The sequence below is a fragment of the Equus asinus genome, chromosome 13 (assembly GCF_041296235.1).
Source record: "Equus asinus isolate D_3611 breed Donkey chromosome 13, EquAss-T2T_v2, whole genome shotgun sequence".
NCBI classification, from domain to species: Eukaryota; Metazoa; Chordata; class Mammalia; order Perissodactyla; family Equidae; genus Equus; species Equus asinus.
In genome coordinates, this window is record NC_091802.1 from 58542336 (window position 1) to 58556678 (window position 14343).

Below are 14343 nucleotides of genomic sequence, written 5' to 3' on the forward strand. Positions count from 1 at the left end.
GGGCCAAGATGTCGGATGAGACGGCCCACTGAGAATCTAGGACGGGCGACGCTCATGAGAGCTCTGCTCTGACCCGTTCCTCCCCAAGTACTTGGTCCTGCTGGGGCAGGGCCAGGCTGGTCCTCTCCTCCCAGGGACTTCTGAGGATTAAAGGTTAAACACTAGGAGGGCTGTCGAGAAAAGGCCCCAGGAGAGACGTATGTGCCGTGCATCCATCAAAGCCTTTGTCCACAAAGCAGGGAGGCTGTGTGCCCCCAAAGCCACCTGGCCAAGGGTCAGCACCTTCCTTCTGGAAACAGACACTCTTCTCTAAACAGAGCAACCCACCACGAAGGACCCTGGTCCTTCCTCCGGGTGACAGGCAGTGCTGTCTCTTGAAAGCACCCTGGAATCTAGTGCCCGGCTGTGGCTGCAGCTGGGACACCCCCAGCCGCCTGGCCATGGGCAAACGGATGAGGTAATCTCCCTCAGTGTGGGAGCCTGGGGGTGAGGAGCCCTCCATGGCCTAGGGCCATAGTGAGCTCAGATTTCACAGAGCAGGGGAAAACACACCAGACCCGCAGCCTAAGAGCATCATGCCTTCAAGGCTCCAGGTCTAACGCTCCAGTGCACTCTTGGCTTCCTTCCAACTCCTGTCCTTGTTTTCCACTCCTCATGTCAGTGCCCCCAGGTGGCCTTGTGGAGGGTCAACCAACTCGGCACAGTGAATTCTCACCCGCCTGGAATGACCAGGGTGTGGTGGCGTGGAAAAGGCAGAGTGGCAGACCATCAAAGCTGAAATTCCTACTTAGATCACTGAGAAGTGCACTTGTCCCCCTCCTGTCATCTGGCCTGCCCTGAAAGTCCACAGTCCCTGAGCTCTCGATTTGGACCGAAGGCAGGAGGGCAGCAGAAGCGAGCTGGGCAAAGCGTGTTGCAGGAGGAAGAGAGAGCTGGCCACAGACTTTAAAGGGAAGGCTTATGTTCCCGTCCCACATACACGACTTCCTTCTTGAAGAGCTCCAGGGACACAGGCCACAAGGCTTCTCAGAAGCATCATCCAGGGTCTCAAAATTCTAGAAGTGGGGGCGGGGGGGACTAACATCTACCGACCCCCTTCAGTGCTTTTGCATTATTTCACCCATCCATCAGAAATTTACGCAGTGTCTACTCTGGCAGACTGCGATGTTTTATCCTGCTTTTACGGAAGAGGAAAGAGGCTCAGAGAGGCAGAGAGGCAGGATTCAGAACCACTTCTAGCTGCTCCGGGCTTTTTCTCCCACCACCAACCACTTTTGTCTTTTTTTCTCTAAAATGTCGGCCCATTTCCTCTTCTGTCCTTGGTGAGGTTAAGAATCAGCTGTCGAAGTGTTTTCTAACTAACCAGGGCCTCTGACTATAATCAGCGGGGCCTCGGGAAAGCCCGAGGCAGGGCCCGTGTGCTGAGCAAGGCTATGCAGGTGGCCACAACCAAGATCACCACACGACAGACCCGAAAGGGCCAAACAGTCAACCCGAGCCAGTTCTGGATGCACGGACGAGACCTCAGGGTCTCTTCACCCGTGGAACATTCCACAACAGAAGTCCAAGTTTTTGCCTTGAAGTTCATTTCTCCCTCTTCTAGGCCACTTTGCTCACAGGCTCAAGAGCCCAGAAAAGGTGGGTGGCTTCACTGTATCTTCGGGGTCAGTTCGGAGAAGAATACCCCATAGGCATCATTTCTTCTCAAGTTCCCCTGCTCCTGGAAAGCAGGGAGCAGGCAACCAGGTGAGAGGTGAGCTGGCATCAGGAAGTTCACACCTGAGCAGTAAGACCTCCTGACTTCACCCCGGGGTCAGAAGTTCTTGTAAAGGGCCAGAGAGGAAGTGCTTTAGGCGCTGCTGTGCGGGCCACGTGGTCCGTGTTGCAATTACTCAACCCTGCTGCTGTAGCTCAAAACAGCTGTGGACACTGCATTACACATGGGCGTGGCTGCATCCCAGCGCAACCGTATTTCCAGCAACAGGCGTTGCTGCTACAGTGGGTGCAACTCGCCAAGCCCTGAAAGGCTAGCGGAGTCTTAGGAGGCCGGCCGACCACCTGCCATCACGTGCCCCCTGCCGTGAGGATGGGAAGGACACAGCCCCCTGCACCACCCGAGTCTGCTCTGGGAAACACCAGACAAACCCAGTGCAGGGCCCTCTGGAAGCTGTCAAATATAAAGCCTCCATCTCAGAGGACAAGACAAAGGAGGCAGCCCTGGGAGACAGCCTTCTGTCCTGGCACAGGGCGCTCCCTCTCACCTGCAGCCTCCCTTGGCCTCTCCCGCCTCAAAGAAACCCTCTGCCCCGTCTCTCCTTCCACAGTGCCTTTTGACTTTAGAGTCATTACACAACTAATACATTTGATCACAGAAAATTTAGAAAACGCAGATATGCAAAAAGAAAAATCACCTTGACCTCACCGACTGCCTAGAATTTTGAGGGACATGCTTCCGGACTTTGTACATGCATTGGACTGTGTGCACTTTTTTTTTAAAGGAGATATAAAGATACATGCAGAAGTGGTAAAACAACACAAAGAAAAGCCAGGGAAATTTCACCATAAAAACCAGGACAGGGGTTATCTCTAAGGGAAAGCGGGGCGGCGGGGGGGCTGGGGACCAGGAGTAAGAAACAGAGGTTTCAGGGTGGCAGCGACGTTCGTTTTCTTGACCTGGGTATTCACTGGATAACTTTCTGTTAAAATGTACATTTAAACGTTGTGCGTTTTAAAAAACGTATGTTATGTTTGACGGTGTTTAAAATGTGACAGCATATTGACTATGACTGTGAAGCACACTCCGAACATTCTAGGTCATAAACACGAATCTATAAAACCCCGTAAAATGACTGCGGAATATTTTGCTGCCAGGGTAGGGCTTAATTCATTCAGCTCATCTCCAGTCGACAGGCAGACCTCACACACAAGGTCAGCCCTCAGGAGCTTCTCTCCCTCCGTGGTCGCCCATCCACGTGGCAGCCACCGCTCCCTGGAGACCACCCCCTCCACGCCAGCGCGGATTGGAATTGCCGTGTGCAGCTCCTCTCATTTTAAACTCTCTTCTCACTCTGCTATTTCCTAGTCATGTAATTGGCCCATGCCTCAGTTTGATCATCTGTAAAATGGGGAAAAATGATTAGGAATTAAACCAGGAATGCACGGAATACGGTTCCAAGCACCCAGCACCTCCAGCTGTTGTCACTGCTGTTGCTGTCACCATCACTCTCCTCACAGAACTGTCACCATTTCCCTCCCAGTTCCCTGGCTGCACCCTGGCCTCCCCCTTGGAGGCACCAGAGCCCAGCTGTGTCTCCACCTCTGCCCTACCCGAGTGACAACCACAGCCCAGAAAGAGCCAGTGCCCCCAACCTCGAGAGCCTCGGTGGGCGCCCCCTAAGCATCTTACCCCTGCCGTTTCTTGTGATCTTGGCCGACAACCCCAAGAGGGAGGCAAATTAGCATCTCTTTTTTAGAGATGGAGAAACCGAGGGCGAGGGCGCTTGCCCGGGCTCACTCCGCTGGATTGAGTTGCGGGGCTGCAGAGCAGGCCCCTCGCCACACTTGCTACAACTGGAAGTTCCCCTGCTTCCTTGGGACTCTCCCTCTCCCTCCATGTTCCACATGCTCCAACGTCCCCTTCCCTCCAAGGTCCCCTCATACATGTCCACTGCCTCCTGCAGCTACAGCTGGCGACCTTCCCGTTCAGAGCCCAATGTCACTGTCCCCCAGTGGAACTCAACAGGGAATGCGACCCGGCCTGACCACATGAGGGGACACTTGGCCACCAGGCACTGAGGTCAAACCACAGAGGCAACCCCCCCATATCCTCACAAGCCCTTTGACTCCCCCCACCACAGGTGCGGGACCTGCCTTCTGTCCCGAGTCCTTCCCCCCATGCAGGTACCTGCTCCACTCACCTGCATGACTGCAAGCCCCTTAAAATCACTCTCCTGCCTGCAGCTTCATTCCCACCCCCGCCCCCACGCCTAACAGCTCTCGGGGCCACGAAAACCTCCCGTGGGTCCCAGTCCGGGACTCCAGGCTCTCCTGCTGCACCTGGGCTCAAGGCTGCCCACACTTCGGTTCCAGTGACCCTGCCCACCATGTCTTCCACTGTCCCTAACAGGTGGTAAAAAGACTTTTTAAACGGCAGTGACTAACCTTTTAGGGGTCACACACCGTTTTGACAATCTGGTGGAAGTCACGGCCCCTGTCCACAGAAAAACATGGGCATGAGCATGCACGTGAGCACACGCGTGCACACACACACACACACACACAGCTGGGGGGCTCAAGGCCCCCCAGGCACATCTCTGGACAGAGGTCTATATGCCCCAGGCTGAGACCCTTCCTTATAAGGACTACACCTCAACTTGCTTTTTAGAGCAACACCTGCCCAGTCTGCCTGCTGGGGTCTCCAGAAGCTTAACCCAGGATGCTACTGGGACACAGCTTACCCAGGGGGCAGCTCAGTTTGTCATCTCCAAAATGGGACTCCCCTGGGTCTCGGCCACTTTTCCAGGAGCTGCACATCCACACACGGATGGAGGCACCGAAGGCTCCGGGATTCCAGCCAGCCTGGGCCTCAGGGGTCCAGGGGGTGGGCCCTGGGAGGTCGCGGGTCTGGGCTGGGGGAGCCAGCTTCATCCACCCGCCCTCTCAGACACTCATGCTCCAGACCACCCCTCAGTCTAGCAGTCTCCCTCTGTCCCTCCCCACTTTCGCTGCCTCTCCTCCTGGCATCCTGGGGCGTCTCATCTACCCCCCCCCTCCCCAATGCCGCCCCAAGACCCTGTGGTCCTTGCAGTCTCCATTTCTTGTTCAGACCCTCTAGCAACAAAGCAGAACCGTGGCCAAGCACTCTCCACATCTCCCCGTCCATTTAAAATCATGGACAAGTGCAGCTGTCAATCAGTACACTAAACATCTCTAACATTCTCTTCTTGAACCAAGATTGTCTGGGGTACACCACTTTGGAGACAACTGCTCTGTGCAAACTTCGGCCGGAGTCAGAACAACCTGGACAGTCTTAGAAATACCAGTGCCTACGCCCTGTGCCCCGAGGCTCCAATTCAGGACACCAGTTCAGGTGTCTGCCTTTCAGTGAACTCCCTGGGCCATGCCTGCTGTCATCCCACAGGTGCACATCCTCGATGGCTCTCCTCGGGTCCTTGGGATGGAACACAGACTCCATGTGATAACCCAGAGTGGTGACATTTGGTCCCAATCTCCCTCTCGGGTCCCCCCAGCCCTGAGCCCCCTGCTCCGGCCTGCTCGGCACCCAGAACTCTCTAGCCTTTGCCCCGGCAGTCAGAGGCTTTGCTTAGCACGTCCAAACATGCCCTCGCCCTGCCACCACTAATGATGCACTTAACAATGCCCAGGTACTTGTCCCCTGACCCTGTCCTCCAATTCAGGGTTCTTCATGTTCCCCAACCTTGATTTCCCAATTCTGCTTTCTCTTTCCAGAAAGACCATCCTAATCATGGGACCACATGCCCTTGGTCTCATGTTTGTGCATGTGTACGCATTGTGGGGTGGAGGGAGTGTCCAGGGCAGGTGCTCTTAAGGTATCACTGGCTCTGCATCAGGACTAAGGTGGCTGTGTGCTGCCGTGCCTGCCCTGTAAGCCCGGGAGCCATCTATACCCCTATTCTCCATGTGCCCAAATGTCACCAAAGGATTTGGACTGTGCAGCCCACACCAGTGGGATCCCCCTGGCAACCCAGCTGAGAGAGCGGAGGAGAGAGGCAGGACCCCAGCCTGCCTGCAGCGTGTGGACCACTGGCCAGGACTGCAAATTCCAGAGGACGGGGCAGCTCCCAGGCTGCAGGCCGGCAGCGTGCGCTCAGATCACAGAGAAGGGGACACGCATGGTGCCGGGAGAGCTCCCTTCTATCCACCTGCCGCCCCCGCAGAGCAGCCTCCACACCCTGCACACATCTCCTCCCGGCTCCCAACGCAGGTTCCATCACTCCCCTGGAGAACACATCCTTCCAGGGACACTATCCAAAACTGAGCCCAGGAGATCCAGTCCCCCCAAGGCCTGACCCCCCAACCTCCCATCGGAACCCTCTATCTTCAGATTCCCCAAATGCACTTCACCTTGTCACACAGTTACTAAACTATCTGCCCGAAGCACATCGAGTCTGACTGACCTCACACCATGCCCTGGCGGTCAGGTGGGATCTGCAGGGCTTCTGCCCGCCCGACCCACAGTTTTAAACCCGCCTTCACACTGCCTGGCACTGGCGTCTAGTGCGCCCCTCCTGGGGACAGGATGACATCTTGCTTTTTCCCTTACCTACCCGGGGGGAGTGGCCAGTCCATAACTGCTTCTTGAACACAGACAAGCCCAATATGAAAACCAGGACATATAGACCACAGACCAAGTATGCACTTTGCAGAAAGAGTTGCCAACAGTTTCTTTAAAGGGCGCCCGCCACTGCCAGCCTGGCCCCCATGCCCTTAAGGCCTGAGTCAATTCACAGGCATCTCATCTGCCTTGCCTCTCCCGAGCACACACATCTGGTGAAGACAGAACCATTTCTGAGCGCTTGCTGCGTGTTTTCTGGGGTGGCCCCTATCTGGGTCCCATCAGTGGGTACCATTCGCCCTGCCATCCAGCCCATGGCCTTGGCTGTGGGCCCTTCTCCACCTGGTGCTAGAGGCCATCAGAGGGTCTGCAGAAAGCAGTGTGTGGAGATGGGCACATCCTGAGAAAGATGGCATCATGGGCATGCTGCTGGAGTAATGTGGCTTTGGGCACTGCCACCCACACTCAAGGGGAGATTTTCTTGTCTGGATACAGAGGGTTCCTGGAGCGACCCATGACTCCAGAAACTGGCAGAAGCAGACAGGGTCTGCCCAGTCGCTCAGCTGGCTAAGTGACTCCAGGCTCCCCACACTATGGTACTGGCTGAAGAGCAAGGCCAAAGCCAGTGTCCAGCCAGATGACCGGAGCTGCGCAGGCTTGCAGCAGACGCGCAGGGCTCCATCAGGTGAGAGGAGGGGCAGGCCAGCCGAGTGGTGCTGAGACATGAAATGCTTCCTGCTCATCCTCACCTTCCTGGGAAGGACAGGGAGCAGGCCTTCGGGGGGAGCCAGATCCCCTTACCCAGCGGCCCCTTCTTCCTAAATCTCATAACCTCACAATGAACTCTTTCCACCGAGCACACTTCCCATTCTCAGGACTGCAGGAGCTAGGGAGATGCGTCCCCGAAACCCTGACACAGGCAGCCAGAGCTCTGCTTCTTAAGCCAACTGCCTCTTGCAGACACCAAGCCATTTAACATGGCTGCATCCAGCCAGCAATGAAAGGAGCCAGCACACCACATTAAAGGCCAGCCTGTAGTAACTCCCAATGCACACCTGGCCCGCACCCCCCCCCCCGCCCCCCTGGACCCCTGGGTCATAGCCCTGGCACACGAAATCACCATTGGGCTCTTAAAACTACAAAAGCCGAGGCCTGAGCCACAGTCTCGCCCAGACTGGAGTGATCTTTAAAAGACCCCAGGCAATTCTGCTCTCTGCCAGAGTGGGGAATCACTGTCAAGGAAGTCAGGAAGCCGCACCGCTTAAAGGAGACGCAACGGGAAAAGGCCGCTGCCTCGGCCGGGAGGCTTACTCCAGGGCCACCCAGAGCCCACCGCCCTGCAACGCCTCGGCTCTGCATCCCAAGCTGACCAAGTACAGAAGGGCTGATTGTGAAACAGGACTGGGCAGCTGGCTCAAACAGCATCCCCCTAAAATTCACGTCCAGCCAGAACCTGTGAATGTGACCTTATTTGGAAATAGGGTCTTTGCAGATGTGATCAACCTAAGATGAGGTCATACTGGATTAAGGTGGGCCCTAAATCCAATGACTGGTCTCCTGATAAGAAGAGGGAAATTTGGACACAGACACGCACAGAGAAGGCCAGGTGAAGAGAAAGCAGAGACGGGAGTGATGTGTCTACCAACCAAGGAACGCCAAGGACCACCTGGAGCCAGCAGAGGCTAGGAGACAGGCCTAGAACAGCCTCTCCCTCACAGCCCCCGGAAGGAACCAGCACTGCCCAGCCCTTGATTTGGAACTCTGGGCCTCCTAAAACGTGAGAGAACCGATTCCTGTCGTTTCACGCCCCCCCAGTCTGCGGTAATCCATTACAGCAGCCCCAGGGATCTCCTGCACTGGCACCAGCAGGCCTGACTGGACCTCCAAGCTGGGATGGGGTTAAAAGTTTTGGCTCTACGATGATCCTGATGCAGTGAACTGGACACAAACGCCAGGAGATCCAGGCGGCGGAGACAGGAATGTGTAAGCCTCGAAGCATACCGAAGTTCCTCGAACCTGACCCTGTGCTCCCCCTGATCCAAACCTGGAGCCAAAAACAGCCCCAACCTCAGCTGATGCTGGGCAAGCACGGGAGTGGCCGGTGGGTCGTTCTCCCCATGCAGCTGAGGAATATAGGGTGGCCTCAAGGCCCGGCCCTTCCCACTCAGTTCCTGCCAACCAAGCCCAGGAGCCTTACGAGTCATGGATTCCTCCCGGGCCTGGACCCGATTCTGCCCCATGACTCGCTAGTCAGAAGCACAGGCCTGGACTCCCAGGGGCACCCCAAGGGAAGGCTGATCCTGGCTCCCCCAGTGGGAGGAGCCTCTGCTTTCCTATGTAATCTTGCTGAGCAGCAAAACCAATGGAGCACAGACCCTTTTTCCCCCAACTCAGGTTTCGTGGAAGTGCTCTGAAGCACGTGCCGGGCTCCAAGCCAGGTGGCCTGAGCCACAGGAGGCCCACAGGTAGCCCCTTTAAGACTCCCTGGCTAGGCAGCCAACTAGGGTGTGGCCAGGAGCCCTGGGGTTGGGGGGAGATGAGGAGGGCATGGCTGACAACAGAAGAAACCCGGAGACCCTGGCTTTGAGTCTGCACAGGTGAGGGGAGCCCAGCCTCACCACATCTGGCCTGGCAACAGGATGCTCGGCGGGCACAGACTTAGGAGCAGAAAATAAATCTGTTGAGAAGTCCAAGGGGGCTGCAGAGGCCCACCTGCTGCACCTCTGTCCTTTTGGTTCAACCAAACTCGCCCCAGGAAAACCTGGCTGACTATCACCAGGGCAGCAGAGACCTGCAAGTGTCAGAGCAGGATGGAAACCCCCCGGGGCCCAGCTGGTTCCTCCCATTTCTGCTGCATTCTCCCTTCTGTCTCCTGCCTCTCTGTGAATCAGAACAAATAACTGGGCTCCTCTCTCCCTTGCTAGCTCCCATCTTTGGGGGGCAAGGAGACCTGAGGGTGACAGATATTTTCTGGGGATTCCAACAACCCTACTTGTCCCAAAGTCGCCAATTTCTGTGGATGTCCTGAAAAAGCAGTCACAGGGGGCGGGCAGCAAACCCAAGGACCCTCCTCTCTGTCCGGCCTGTGAGAGGTGCCTCCTGTGCCAGGCACAGAGGAAGGAGCTAGCCATGGGGCTTTGCAGGCTTTTCTCAGCTGCCTCTCTGAGCCCAGGAACCTGCCGAGGGGAGAGACGCTTCCATCGTGCCCAGGCTTAATCCGGTGAGCCCCCAAACAGAGCTGGTGGGAGAGGCCCAGGCAGAGTGCTTCCCCATCCAGCCCCTAGTCCCGAGGAAACCAACTCCCATCTCACCTGTTGAGTTTCTTCCTAGGGTCCCCTGTCCTCCAGCCCACCGAGGTCCAGACCCCCGCCCCCCACGCTGTGTCCCTCACTCTCCTCGCCCCCGTGATGGCATCCCAAGGTCCTCCGCCTGCCAAAACCCAATCCGTTCCCTGGCTCCCTTTTCTGGGGCTGGAGCTGCAGCGGAATTTCGGTGGAATTTTGAGGTTGAGAAGCATCTCAGCAGAGAAGGAAAGAAAGGGAGAGAAGGAAGGGAAAAAGAAAGTGCGATTTTGGCATCAACTTGCAGGATTCGAGAAGGCGCCGAGGGCCGGGAGGCGGGCGCTGGGTCCTCTGCAAAATGCGGGCGGGCGGGGCGCCTGCGGAACTCGGGGGTCCCGCGCGCCCCGCGGGGGAGCTGGGCACCGGGCCGGGGCGCGGTCGCTGTCCTTACCTACATCTGCATTGCAAAACGCCTGTTGCGGGTGCACCGGGGAGCAGCTGCAGGCGTCGGCCGGACGGAGCAGCGTCCCCAGCAGCAGGAGGCCGAGCGCCAGCTGCAGGCTGCGGGCCGCGGCGCCCATGGCAGCGGGGGGCGCGGGCTCGGGGCGCTCCCCTCTCGGCGGGCGGGGGCCGCGCGGGTCTCCGCAGCGCTCCGCGGGCGCGCCCTCCGCACCCGGCCCGGACTCGCCGCACAAACTTTCTTCGGTCTCTGTCGCCGGGTCGGCGAGGGGCCGGCGGGGGGCGAGGGAGCGGGTTACGCGGCGGCGAAGAAAGCGGGTGAGGGGCGGCGAGGTGGGCGAGCACGCGCGGCCAGGCCGCTGCCTCCACTGCCTTCTATGGATGTGTGCGCTGCGGGCGCGGGCCCGGCCGGCCTTTTATCGCGCGGCCGGGATCGGCGGCTCCGCCTCCCGGTGGCTGGCGGCCAATGCAGGCCCCGGGAGCTCCCGGCGCCCCCTCCCCGCGCGCCTCCCGCGCCTCCGCGGCCCTCTCCCAAACCCGAGCTTTTGTTGTGCCGGGCCGGGCACGTCTAGGGGCCTGCCGCCGCGCACCTGGCTTCCCACCGCCCGGGGCACACCCCGCAGCCGCCCAGATCGCCAGAGGTGGGGAACGGGGCGCTGCGGGGCGGACAGCCCCAGTGGGCCCTGACTCAGCACTTGGGACTGGCAGCCCACCCCTCCAGCGCACCAGGCGGCCCACCCAGCACCCCTTCCCCTCAGGCTTGGCGCGGGAGGTGTACACTGCCTGATTCCCTTCCACCCCTGGGGGCCCTTCGATTCTAGCCAGGCATTGAGCAAAGTGGATGTGCGCTGTGGAGCAGGGGTCATTCCCTGCCGCCCCCTCCCCATGCCCGCTGTGGGTGGGTGGCCTCCTGAAGCTTACTGAGGATTCGTCTTTCAAATGGAGGCCTTAGAATTTTAAGTGCGCTTGGCCAGTTTAGTGGGAGGGGGAGGTGGGCGTGGTTACTATGAACAAAACAGGATTTTATATAAACTGGCCATATTTTTGACCAGCCAACAAGAGTCAGGAGGGTGGGCCCAGGAGCCCAGGACGCAGTAGGATTGGATGAAGGCCTTTGCTGGGCTCTGCTCACAGTTCCCTCCCTTAGCCCGCAAATGTGGGAGCTGAAGGACTTTTCCCAAAACAGTCTGCGTTCCAGAAAGGCCAGGACCTTAAAGGTGTGGACCACATGTGGAGTGTGACAACGGGGGTCGCTGTCTACCTGTCCGCAGCCTGCCGGGCCCTCTGCGAGCGTACTGGTCCACAGAGGACCTCCCTCCTGCCCGCAGGGCGTTTGTTATCTAGTAGGGGAGAAGTAAACAGAGGAAAATGACACAAAGAGAGAATAATTGCCTGCTACTCGGTGTACTGCTGACTGGAGATACGAAACTGGAAAAATATTGAAAGAATGGAAAAACAGTGTCTTTCTGTTTACGTGTGCTTTGAAACAGACAACTTGGAGAAAAGTTAAATAGGCAGAGCAGTTATTTTTAGCACCCTGACAAACCCAAAGTCATTTTATCGGGTTTTGTACGTGTAAAATAGAGTTGTGTTGTTTGTGAAATGATATTTGATGCTAACGTTTTAAAGCACAGTGTATTCGGAAAATTAGAACATGTTGGCTGCCCATAGGCTTTTCCTTTCTTCCTTTCTTTTTTATTACAAGTGGAACAAAGTCCTGCGGAACTTAACAGAATCTAAAATCCATTTGTCAGTTTATGAGAGAAACAGATAACTTTGGGGCTCTCAGTCTTTCAGGCTGATATGCATGTGAGTGACCAAGTGCATGTGAGAATCAGAAATACATCAGCAATGGTGCTGCAAAAGGGGGCGGGGTCAAGGCTGGCTGCACGGTGTGGAGGGGGGTGGTAGTGGAAATAAGGGGCCTGGGCTCCCTTCCTCCCTCCCTTCCTTCCCTCCTCTCTCCCTGCTTGCCTTCCTTCCATCCACAATGCTTACTTGAGCGTCTACAGTGGACACTGTCTGAAGGGCAAGACATTCAGAAGTGGACAGAACAGACAAAAGTCCCGGGGACAGTGATGGGAAAGGCCCCTGAGCCAGTGAAGGAGGGCAGTGCGGGAAGAGGAGGTGGGTGGAGGGGCTGGGAGGGGCACACGTTTTGTTCTGAGTGAGGTCAGAGCGTTCTGAGGGTGTGGAGCAGATGGCGGAGCGGGCTCCCCTGAAAGCACGGAGCTCTGTGGTGGTGTGGACAGGAGTTGGGGCAGAGGCTCCAGTGTGACTCGGAGACTGGCAGCCCAGCTGCCTTGACGCCTCGCCAAGCCCTGCCTCTCCGTCCACAAAGTGCTTAGGAGTCCCTTCCTAGGGGATTGCTGTGAATGGCTGACCGAAGGCTCTAAAATCTGGTGCACTGGTGGCTGTTATCACGAGGCTTGAGGTGTCCAGTGTTAAATGACTCTCAGAAGGCAGAGCTGGTGAAGGGACAGAGCAGTCCCTGAAACCTCCTCGTCTTCCCAACTCAGTGTCCCCCATCACACCCTGACCTGCCCCAGCCATTACTGCCGCCCAGTGCCTGCCGTGGCCTTGGCTCCCGGGAGCCCAGCCTCAGTCCCACTGACCTCTCCTCCCTCTCTGGCGTCCTCTTCTAGTTGGAATCTTCCCATCTCAAAACGAAGGGAACTGAGGCCTCAGATATGGAATCTGCTGAAGATGGGAGTAGATGAGAATCTGGCCACTAGCGTCAACAAGCTGCTCTTTCCGTGCTCTCTGCTCCACCGCCAGGAGGGCTCACCAGCACAGGATGAAGGTGGGGGCCTGGCTGCAGGTCTGACCTCTGCCCCGGGCAGGGAGGACAGGGTTAGGACGTCCCACACCCAGGCAGGAGAGGGAAGGAGGAAGGCGGCCCCCGAGGCTGGCAGCTCCCTCTATCACCCTCTCTCCAACCTGCCTCCTCTGCTTTGATATGGGGGGCAAGCTAACAGGGGAGCCATACAGGAGACCCCAGCCCGGCCTCCTGTGTGCGTTCTGACCTCAGTCTGCTGGATCTCGGCTTGTATCCTTGGCTCCCAGCAGGACTTAGGATAGACAGGAGGGGGCAGCGCCTGCCAGGCCAGCCAGGAAGGGGGCCTTCCAGGACCCTCAGACCACGCTCCTGGGGCCAGCACTTCCCAGCAGAAACAGTCACCTTGCCCCTGCCTCCCCCTCGAAGACTTTCCCATCTCGGAGCCCAGCAGAGCTGTCAGCCTGTCCCAGGTGTCCCAGGCGTGTGACATGAGCATACCCAGCAAGCATGCCCCGGGCCTGGCTTGGCCGAGTAAATGTGGTCCAGGGCCGGGAGGAAGTGCAACACCTCCTCCCTCCTGCTCCCTCAGGTAAACAGAGTCAGAATGACCTCATAGGCTTCCGGCTGGAGGCCCGGCTGCACCAGGCTCTGTCCACCCAGCACCAGGACGAGCGTTGGAAGACTCAGCCTCCCAGTTTGGAGAAGATCCATTTCCTCCTGAGCGTGGAGCATCCCCTCCCTGGAGACAGCTGGAGCGGAGCTGAAGCCCCCGCACTCCTTCCGGCAGATTCTGGGGAGCCAGACGCTCTATGCTGTGCGACAGGCCTTCAGATCGGCCCGCACGCTCAGGAAGTGTGCCCGCAGTTGGGACGATTCTGCAGTTTGCGATGCAAGCCTCTGATTCCTCAGAGAGGAATGGGCAACCGTCATTGGGGTCACGATGGGCCCCCCCCATCAACTCTGGTCATCAGAATCATAGCCCCAGTAGGTGGGTGGTGCCACCCAACCCAGATATGTGTCCTGGACGTTCCCTGGCAGGCAGGGCTGTTTACCACGGAACATCCCAAAGATGACAAGAGGGTGAGTCAAGAATGATCGGGCCGTCTGTGGCATAAAGATGGGCCACAGTTCACTGCACGGTCAACATAAGCATCTTCATGATCAGCAGTGGACACGCTAAAGGACGTTTCGATTTTCATTTCATTTCATTCGTTTCAAGATTTGTCCTCTTCAGCCAGGGCCGGCTTCTCAGCCCGGCCCTGCTGACCTTTGGGCCAGACATTCTCTGGCGGGGCCGTCCTGTTCACTGCAGGGTGTTGAGCAACCTCCCTGGCCTCCACCTTCTAGATGCAAATAGCACCCCCACCCCCCCAAGTTGTCACAACCAAATATGTCTCCAGACATTGCCTAATGTCTCCTGGGGGGCAAAACCGCCTTCGTTGATAATCCCTGACTTAGGGAAACTAATAAAAATATTTGGCCTCGAGAAAAGCAAAATATAGAGATGT

General features: G+C 57.5%; 1 protein-coding gene and 1 long non-coding RNA gene across 2 annotated transcripts in view; one reads left to right on the forward strand and one right to left on the reverse strand.

Annotated features, from left to right (window-relative positions):
- The window catches only part of TIMP2 (TIMP metallopeptidase inhibitor 2), a 49502-nt gene extending 39005 nt beyond the window's left edge, over positions 1-10497 (reverse strand). The window contains exon 1 of the mRNA XM_014863442.3: positions 10049-10497. Coding sequence (XP_014718928.1) covers positions 10049-10178 — 130 coding nt within the window. The 5' untranslated portion in view covers positions 10179-10497. The remainder of the gene's footprint in view (positions 1-10048) is intronic.
- LOC123276397 (uncharacterized) lies at positions 9397-14343 on the forward strand. The gene is made up of 3 exons (XR_011493964.1): positions 9397-9536; positions 12702-12859; positions 13425-14343. It is a non-coding gene; the product is annotated as an uncharacterized lncRNA (long non-coding RNA).